Genomic DNA, 10,637 nt, shown 5'->3' on the forward strand with positions numbered 1-10,637 from the left:
CTTTCGGCAAACATTTGCAAAAGATGGTATCTACACCACATGCTGTTATCGATAAGCTCATGGAATATTACCTGTGGTTATGGCTATTCCAACATAGAATTACGCTTATCACTGTTATCGCACAAATCCCCCAAAAATGCGCCATTCTCAGAACGTTCATATTATTGTTGTATTCGTTAAATAATAATGGTTCAATAATGATAATTTACAGCTCAACCAATTGGCTTGGCTAGACCCTGAGTCGTCTGTACGGGGCCAGACAGCAGACAGGCAGCATGTCGACGACCACCATCACCACCACCTACTCCACCAGCAACGGAGACAAGTTCCTGCTGTTGCTGTGGAAGAACTGGGTCATCCAGAAACGGCACTACTTTCAAACTCTCTTCGAAATCCTCATACCGGCGCTGTGCTGCGCGATCTTGCTGCTAACCCGTGGATTGGTCGATCCGGAATATGTGGATAAACCGAGCGTATTCGATGCCCTCAACTTGGACAAGTTTCAGTTTATGTAGGTAGAAAACAGAATGTTTTGTTTTATAGTTTGTTGGAAGAATTTGAAATGTTTCAGATGGAATGACGAGTCTATCGAATATGTTGTACCGTATTCGCCGCAGAACCCGCTGCTTGATCAAATTGTAGCTGAAGCAGTCGAATCCCTCAGTAGTCCCCTTGTGAACGTAACATACTTAAGCTACTCAAACGCACGAACGCTGGAAGCTGCTCTGATGAATTCGAGTTATATTGCCGGGGTAGAATTTGATGACTCGTTGGCGGTAGGTGTGGGAAGACTTCACAAATTAACTATTAAAACTACAACTTTTCTTGCAGGGTATTACCGAACTACCGGAAAAGCTAACGTTTTCGTTGAGATTTCCCGGTGAACTATACTATAGTTACGGCTTAACCTCAAATTGGATGACTCGGTTGTTGATGGTTCCATTTTCACCCCGTTTACGTGAACGGTTTAGCGAAGATGGTGGTTCTCCAAGTTACTACCGAGAGGGATTCCTTCCGATTCAGACAGCCATTTCAAAGGCCATAATACAACGCCGCAACACGGCTAACGACGAACTGTCGCCGGTTTATGTCAATGTTAGTAACAGCGGGACGAAACCGCATCAAGAGTGTTAGTAATTGATTTCCTTTCCATCAACAGCGAATCCCCTATCCTCCTTACTACAACGATCCGATTCTGGAAGCGATGGAACAAATGCTTTCGCTGATTATTCTGCTGTCCTTCTTCTATCCGTGCATCGTGATGGTGAAACACATCACGATCGAGAAGGAGAAACAGCTGAAGGAAGCCATGAAGATTATGGGTTTGCCCGGTTGGCTGCACTGGAGTGCGTGTTTCGTGAAAAATATTATCTTGTTGATCATCTCCATTTCACTGATTACGGTTCTAATTTGTGTGAGTAGTATTTTAACTGTCAAAAATTGAAAAAATTGATACCTATTTTTAACAGGCTCCAGTAAATAAGTCAGCTGTGCTAGAATACTCCGACTGGACGGCGATTTGGTTCTTCCTGTTTGTTTACAGTGTCGTAACGATCTGCTTTTGCTTCATGATAAGCGTGTTTTTCACCAAAGGTAAGTACTGTTAAAAATGCTACCGAATTTGACATATGGTTTTCTAAAACTTTCACAATTCCATTAGCAAACATGGCAGCCGGAATCGCCGGTCTTATGTGGTTCGTATTCGTAATACCGTACAATTCGACCTCCGCTAACTACGACGAAGTTTCGACCGGAGCTAAGATCGGGCTTGCGTTGTTTTCCAACTCGGCCATGTCGTTCGGTATTTTGAGTGCAATGCGAATGGAAGCGATTCAGCTGGGCGTGCAATGGTCAAGCCTTTTCACGCCGGCCACCATAGACGATGGTTCCAGCGTAGGATTGATGATGATAATGATGCTGGTGGATGCAGTTATCTATCTAGCGATTGCGCTGTATGTCGAGCAGGTGATGCCGGGTCAGTTCGGTGTGGCTAAGCCGTGGAATTTTCTATTCAAGCGAGAGTACTGGGGTCGTGGTTCCTCAACGGAGGGGGCTTTGTTAAGAAATGGAATTCAAAGGCAAAATTCGAGGTATTTTGAAGAAGAGCCGAGTTCGGGCAGTGTTGGAGTTCAGATCAAGAACCTGCGGAAAGTGTTTAAAGGTAATAAGGTGGCCGTGCAAGGACTGAACCTGCGGATGTATGAAAATCAGATCACGGTTCTGCTGGGACACAACGGAGCGGGAAAAACCACCACAATGTCAATGTTGACGGGAATGTTTTCTCCTACATCTGGAACAGCGTACCTAAATGGGCATGACATTCGAACCGATATAGAAGGGGTTCGACAATCGCTAGGACTTTGTCCTCAACATAACGTACTGTTCGATGAGATGACGGTTGAGGAGCATCTGCGCTTTTTCGGCATACTTAAAGGAGTACCAAAGCAACAACTCAGTAGCGAAATCGATACATATCTGCGCATGCTGGAGTTGGAAGATAAACGCAGGGCCCAGTCACATACTCTCTCGGGTGGTATGAAACGAAGGCTAGCCGTCGGAATGGCTCTCTGTGGGGGATCCAAAGTTGTCCTACTGGATGAGCCCACTTCCGGAATGGACCCCTCAGCACGAAGAGCGCTTTGGGATCTATTGCAGAAGGAAAAGAAAAATCGAACAATCCTGCTGTCAACGCATTTCATGGACGAAGCGGACGTGCTGGGAGATCGTATCGCCATTATGGCGGAAGGAATTCTCAAAACGGTAGGATCACCGTTTTTCCTGAAGAAAACTTTCGGCGTTGGTTATCGGTTGATATGCGTGAAGGCTAGCAACTGTAACAAGCAGTTGCTTTGCGGTATTTTAAGACAGTACATTCCGGATGTGAGAATCGAGACGGATATTGGCACGGAGTTGTCTTTTGTGCTGAGGGAGGAGTACATTTCGGTGTTCCAGAGTATGCTGGAGGAGCTTGAAAATCGAATGGCTGAATGTGGCATTACCAGTTATGGAATTTCGTTAACCACAATGGAGGAAGTTTTTCTAAAGTAAGTAGTAAAGTAAGTTAGTATTTTATCCATTCGATAGTAGAAATTATACTCATTTGAAGACCGCTTTAAAAGGTCTCACCGATGATAAATTCGTGGTAAAAATGAATCAAATTAGAAACAATTGCTTGGCTTAGCCCCTACCCAAGAAATTGTCATGAAACTTGTAACAGATTTGTAAGCAATATTAGTCACAACAATGAAATTCGGTAAAAGCGAGACATTTTTATCAATAGCAGATTAATGATCTGAAATCTTACAGTAAATATGGTGGAAGTATTCCTCATTTAACCCAGTGCTACTTTGAACTGGAAGTGGTTGATGAGTGGATATATTTGGAAACTTTGGTTCGTTAAATAGAACTAACCTGTTCGTTAAATACAAGAGAAAAAGAGACTCCTGGCAGGATCGCCAAGCAATGCTTGCTGTGATATTGAACTGAATGGTGCCGGGTTTGGCTTACGAATAAAGTTTTTTTCATATTCATTCCTGGACTACACAAAGGCATTAATTTTAATGAATCTTTAGATTTAATACTCCGCTGAAATTTTTTAGTATTTTTTTCTGAATTCCTAAGAAAACTGTTTTGCAAAAACGTAAATGCTTGGTCTACGATGGTTAGACTAATCTCAAGTTTTTTAGTCTTGACCTTGAAATGAGGTCATACATATAAATTAATATTTTTTGAAACGATGGTTCTACAATTGATGAAGGGACGGTAGTGGAAAGAAATGAAAATTTTTGGTGAAGGAGGGGAAGAGCGGAAAGGAAGGGGGGGGGTATTGGTAGCTATGCTTGACAAGTAGTCATTTTGACTCCTACCTTTTGTCCAATACTGAAAGGTGCATGAGTCGAACCAAGCTGTAATCTAAGATTACAACCGGATTCGAACCCACAACACCCGCCAGGGCATGTGGTTCGCTGGTACTTGTAGTCCAGTGCCTCTATGGTTCAAAGGTACAAGTACCAGCGAACCACATGCCCTGGCGGGTGTTGTGGGTTCGAATCCGGTTGTAATCTTAGATTACAGCTTGGTTCGACTCATGCACCTTTCAGTATTGGACAAAAGGTAGGAGTCAAAATGACTACTTGTCAGCATAGCTACCAATACCCCCCCCCCCCCCCCCTTCCTTTCCGCTCTTCCCCTCCTTCACCAAAAATTTTCATTTCTTTCCACTACCGTCCCTTTATCAATTGTAGAACCATCGTTTCAAAAAATACTACGATGGTTGTTCAAGAGTTAGGTATTTATGAATTTTTAAAATAAGCGATATCTGAGAAAATTGAAAACATTCAATGGACTCTAAAAAGTATGGCCGTGTACAAAGTTTCATATAATTTCGGTACCCTTCGCCTCAAATCCGTTTGATTAGTCTAGAAAAATCTCCAACGCAAACAAAATTAATACAAATATAATTTAAACTTTTTCCAGAGCTGGCAGTGATAGTCTTCACGAAGAGGATCAATCGAATGGAGCATCCATTGATGTTGCTGACCAAAGTTGTAAGAGCGATTGAAACTCCTTTTATTTCTTCAACCCATTTAAGAAATTCCATATTTCTAGATTCACTAAGCAATGTGCAACTTCTAACGGGTCGCGAGCTGCTAATTAACCAAGTGAAAGCTCAATTTCTGAAGAAAATTCTATCGACCATCCGATCGTGGGGTGTGCTGATAATTCAACTGGGGATTCCAATATTCTACGTAGCAATGACATTCATCATTACGCGAAGCATGGCCGCCGATAAGGATTTACCACCGTTAACGATGTCTTTGAATTCTTACAAGGAAACCGTAACCGTTCTGGAAGGCACTCCGAACGATCCGAAGGTTTTAGCCTACCAGCAGCAGTTCAAACAATTCTCCGGCTCTCACCGATTGGATACCATAACCCAACCCATGAACGACTACATCTTAGAACGAGTACGTAACTTCCTTCTAAAGCAATTCACAGAAAACTCACATTTACTCTTTTCTAGTCCAAGGAATCCATTTCAGAGGTAAACACCCGCTACTTGGTAGGGACATCCTACAACGAGGCAAAAAGCACGGCTTGGTTTAACAACAAAGGATACCATACGGCACCGCTAGCGGTCTCATTGCTCTTCAACGGTCTACTCGGTTCACTGTGCCCAAGTTGTGAGCTAACCGTTGTTAACAAGCCACTACCGTTTAAACTTTCTACCCAGTTCAAAAACATGAACACCGGAGTCAACTCCGGTTTCCAGCTGGCTTTAAATACTGGATTTGCAATGGCTTTTGTCGCGGCTTTGTACGTATTATTCTACATCCGAGAACGGACTTCCCGGGCCAAATTACTTCAGTACGTAAGCGGGACCAATATCTTCCTCCTCTGGACTGTTGCCTTTTTGTGGGATTACTTCACCTTCATTATCACCTCTTTGGTGTACATCGTTACTCTGCTTGCGTTCCAAGAAGAAGGCTGGACTTCCTTCACCGAACTTGGCAGAGTATTTGCCCTGTTGTTATTATTCGGTATAGGCTTTCTACCCACGGTCTACCTAAGTTCCTTCCTATTCAAAACTCCTGCCACCGGGTTTGTGATTGTAATGCTCTTGAACATAGCTGCTGGTTCCATATTCTTCACCGCGGTTGTGCTGCTCAAGTTCCCCGGATTAGATTTAGAGAACGTAGGGAATGGCTTGGAATGGTTTTTCTTGTTGTTCCCGAACTTCGCTCTGACGCATGGAATGTATAATATAAACCAAATCGTCAGTACAATTTCCAGCTGCCAAAAGCAGTGCGACATTCTGCAGCTGCTGCGAAACTGCGACATTGACTCGATGTGCCAACTGAGAGAAGAATGCTGCGTTCCGGATGTGTTCTCCTTCGACAAACTTGGCATCAATCGAAACCTATTATATCTGCTATTTGTAGGAGTATCGTCATTCTGTCTGGTTCTAGCTTTCGAGTATCGTCTTGTGGAACGTTTAATACAAAAACTGCGATGCCGAAAGGCTAAGCAATGGACGCCGCCACCTTCGGAGGAAGATTCCGATGTTTTAGCCGAAAAGAAACGAGTTCAGATGATGCCGCTTTCGGAACTACGTAACCATAATCTTGTAATGAAAGATCTGACCAAATACTACAAATCGCTGCTGGCGGTGAACAAACTATCCGTGGCCGTTGATCAAGCGGAATGTTTTGGCCTGCTAGGAATTAACGGAGCCGGTAAAACCACAACCTTCAAAATCATGACAGGCGATGAGAGTTTCAGCGCTGGCGAAGCGTGGGTTCGCGGTATCAGTTTGAAGTCCAGCATGAATACCGTTTATCGGCAGATTGGTTACTGTCCACAGTTTGATGCGCTACTTGGGGACCTTACCGGGCGGGAAACGTTAAAAATCTACGCACTGCTTCGAGGCGTCCGGGAGGCAGAAGTGCGAAACGTTTCGATGACATTGGCGGAGGACCTGAATTTCGCCAAGCATCTCGACAAGAAGACGAAAGAATTTAGTGGAGGTAATAAGCGAAAGCTTAGCACCGCTCTTGCCCTGATGGGTAACCCTTCGGTGATATATTTGGACGAACCAACGACCGGAATGGATCCCGGTGCCAAGCGACAATTTTGGAACATGATTTGCAAGGTGCGAAGCTCGGGAAAATCGATTGTTTTGACTTCGCACAGCATGGAGGAATGCGAAGCGCTCTGTACCAGATTGGCGATTATGGTCAACGGGGAGTTCAAGTGTTTGGGTTCTACGCAGCATTTGAAGAACAAGTTTTCCAAAGGTTTTCTGTTAACGATTAAGGTTAAGAAGACAGAGGACGCACAGCTGCAGCAAAAGAGGATCAATGATCTCAAGGCGTTTGTGACAACCAATTTCAGCGGGGCAATAATGAAGTGAGTAGTTTGAATTTAAATTATTCGGTGACAAATAACTGATGGGTTCATTTTTACAGGGAGGAATACCAAGACTCGTTGACCTTCCACGTTCCGCAGACGGATCTCAAATGGTCGACCATGTTTGGTTTGATGGAATCCTACAAGGAGCAGCTGGAGGTTGAAGACTACGCCCTTGGACAGACCTCGCTTGAGCAGGTGTTCCTGTTCTTTACCAAGTACCAAAGGATAGTAGCGTAGGTGAATCGATTGATTGTATATGATTTAATTTATTTAAATAGTTAGTTTTTTAACAATTCTGAAGCTAATTTAATTTGTTTCTTGTGGAAGCGCAGAATAATAAAAAAGGGATCAACTAATTTTATAATAGAAACTCACTTGTTGTCACTGAGATTCCGTGTGCTAGCCTTCTATTTGCCCCTTATATTCATCTTTTAAGGTGGTTCCTTTTTATTGTATAATAACACGTGAAAAATGCAAACAGTGTATGAATTTAATCCGACAAATTCAAACAGATCCAAAACGAGAGATTCGTTGGCAGGCATAAAATTGACCTCATGGTGATTTTCAGTCTCTTTTCCGGCAATTTATATCCGTACCTCCAAGCGGTATCAGCTGGATTACAAGTAACTAAGGGAAACCAACCCCAGTGGGTACTTGGTCGTGTGTTTACTAGGAAAGCTTTCTAGCATTCGACCGCCTGGCCTTCATATCAGCAGCCTGTAGAAACGGCGTCTGACATCCATGTCCGAAAAGGTCGATTATCATCCTCGTGTCAATGTGGAGCTCTAACAGTGTTGTGCACGATAGTCTTTCGGCGGAACAGGTGGTTGGTACCGCAGCCCTTGCAAACCGCTACCAGAAATCACTACGAAGTACAAGAAAATTAGTAGCGAAATTGTCGGAATAACTAGATCAACGCGACTACGGATTGCTAACTCGGAACGTGACCTGTAGGTCTTTCAACTTCCAAACGAGCACTCGAGTGCTCTCCAACTTATTGAAGCGCCGCAAGTTCGACGCCGTTGCGTTAAAAGAGGTTTGCTGGAAGGGCTCAATGGTACGTGCGGTCAGTAATGCGGCAACACACAGCAGCTGGGTACAGCTTTCACAGTGACCGACGAGATTCTTCAAACCTGGAAATGATACGTTGCTAATGGCCAAGGAGATTTGGTCAAATGCCTCTCAAGTGCCTCATAGAAAACTGCTCGAAGAATTCTCTCATGCGATCATGACATAAATTATTTTTAGGAAGGGGGAAGTGTCTGATGCGAAGAATGAAGAATTAAATGAACTTTGAAGAATTGAATGAAAATTTGATATAGACCAAAAATGTATCGGAGCAATTTCGGTTGGTACCCGAGCGTTTTACTCGCTAAACTACTGCCGCCCATTATATTAGTCTAATACCTACCTTTGTTTTATTCTCCCAATTTTATCATTCCCGTATACGCATCACACACTCCTTTGCGACAATATTATTTTTGTGTGAGTGCTCTTTGTTTCTAGCGCAGAGAACACTGCTATCTACTCGGTCAATGTGATAGATTCAAAGCAGTGCGTTGCCGAATATTTGGCAAGACAAGTTACGCCAACAGATCCAAGTCTTCGAAAGAACGATGACATCGAATGATTCGTTTAAACAGGCAAGAAAGTACTCGAAACGGATATATTCATACCACTGACATTCTGATAGTACAGTTTTCTTGCAAGAAGTTATCAATACAGGCATTGTCGATGAACGCCAATCATGATACTTGCCTGTTGTTCGAACAATTTGAAAGAATGTGATGTGATGGACAAGATGCGTAGTATTTTGAACGACTGAAGCGGTAGGGAGCTTCCATAAAGCCATATATTGTGCGTTTCGACTTTGGTAAAGAATTGTCATTTGACTAGAGTAGAATCGATAACGGGCTGGTAAACGGCTGAATAATGGGTACCGCTTATTAAGCAACTCCTAAAGGGTGTCTACGGTAAAATTGCAACACACAAAATTAATTAGCAAATTTCGAGTTTTTATACGATTGCCATCAAACTTTCAGGGCATCAAATGAAATAATTAAACTTAGTTTTAACGTCCGTATTTTATTAAATTTCGTCTCCGTATCCGAATGCTCGTACTTTGACATTAACTCCTTTTATGAGATTTTGCACAACGTCAAAATTGACATGTTTTGCATATTTACCCATACTTTCTTCACTTATTCAACTGTTTTGACTACGTTAGGATGTTTCAGAAGATTCTGGTTCATAATAGTATTTCTTGATTGACCGTAGCACCGGTGTATTTAAGACCGGTGGGATTTGAGATTTGTTCCCATGAACGAATTGCTTGCCAAATGAAGAATTTCTTGCCAAACTACGACATGTTTAGTTTTTGGACGTTCTCAGGAACATCAAACTTATCCTTTGCAGTGAAATATTGGTTCCCCGTAGTCTGCTTGTATTCCGCTTTCACGTAGGTCTCGTCGTCTATAACCAATTTTCGATTGACTTAAGTTTTTGGAGCGTCTTAGTAGAATATGAAGGAGCTTATACCCATAAGCTCCTATAACAACTGTAAAATTGCTTTGGCTAATTTAGTTCGAAAACAGACACTGAGGAAGCCTACAAGTCGTGGGCGAAATACGTATCTGTCGTGAATAAAATATACATAGTAGAATTAAATTGGATAAGTTTTCTTCTTTTTTAATTTTAGGTACAATATTCGATGTGCAGAATTTTTTCGCGAACGAGCTGTTCTGTCGACGTTATTTTTCAGACCTTTGCACACCTGATGAAAAGACTCACACGGTGTAAACAATGCACTTTGAACTTTCTTCAGGCAAAATTTCAATTATTTTGCCCAACGGTTCAAAAGTTATAGCAATTTGAGAGTGTTGCAATTTTACCGTGGACACCCTTTAACCCTGCCTCTTCGTGGTATCAACTGGGATATAAACAACCTTGGTGTAGATCGGGTAACCAACCCCGGTGGAAGTCAAGGTCGTATGCTGACAGGGAAGGAGGAACGTTTTTTTCAGCTTCGTTGCTCCCCCGGCGAGACAGGGGTTGATGCCGCAGGCCTTGCAAGCCACCACGAAAACCTACCAAGTAATGAATGAGGAACAAGGAAATTTGGACTGGACTCAGCATTTTTGGCTTGAGCGGCACATTCCTCGCAGATTTGGACTGGGACAAACGGAATAAACCCACGCGACGGAAAAGGACTATGGTTTCGTAACTCAGGACGTGGAATTGCCGACCTCTCCACTTTCAAGGGTGCACTCAAGTGCTCTCCGATGTATTGAAGAGCGGCAAGTTCGACGCTGGAAGAGCTCAACTGTACGTACGTTCAGAGATGGACATACCATCTACCAGAGATCAGCCCTCACATGTGCAGGTTGAGAATCAAGGGCCGGTTCTTTAAAATGAAAATCATCAACGTGGACAGCTCTCACCTCAGAAGTACCAATGACGATATGGATGAATTCTACGCGCAGTTGGAGAGTGCTGACGGCCGCTTCCTAAAACATGATCGTTATTGTGGCTTTTAACGCTCAGGTCACCCAACAGGAGCAACACAAACCGGTCATTGGAGGATTCAATCATCTTACTTACTTACTTACTTAATTGGACGTGTTATGACAAGGCCTGCGCAGTATAATTTCTCCATCTGTTTCGGTCCATGGCAACTGATCTCCAGTTCCGCGGGTACCCAGTGCTCGCCAGATCTCGCTCCACCT

The 10,637-nt window shown here is 43.1% G+C and overlaps 1 protein-coding gene across 1 annotated transcript; it reads left to right on the forward strand.

Moving 5' to 3' along the window:
* Positions 1-275: 275 nt before the first annotated feature.
* LOC128736457 (phospholipid-transporting ATPase ABCA3-like) lies at positions 276-7,149 on the forward strand. The gene is made up of 10 exons (XM_053830940.1): positions 276-511; positions 572-776; positions 832-1,095; positions 1,160-1,421; positions 1,477-1,593; positions 1,661-3,044; positions 4,477-4,547; positions 4,609-4,967; positions 5,024-6,909; positions 6,969-7,149. Exons 1-10 carry the CDS (start codon positions 276-278, stop codon positions 7,147-7,149), a joined length of 4,965 nt encoding a protein of 1,654 aa, XP_053686915.1.
* The last annotated feature ends 3,488 nt before the right edge of the window (positions 7,150-10,637 follow it).

This window comes from Sabethes cyaneus, chromosome 2, assembly GCF_943734655.1.
Source record: "Sabethes cyaneus chromosome 2, idSabCyanKW18_F2, whole genome shotgun sequence".
Taxonomy (NCBI): domain Eukaryota; kingdom Metazoa; phylum Arthropoda; class Insecta; order Diptera; family Culicidae; genus Sabethes; species Sabethes cyaneus.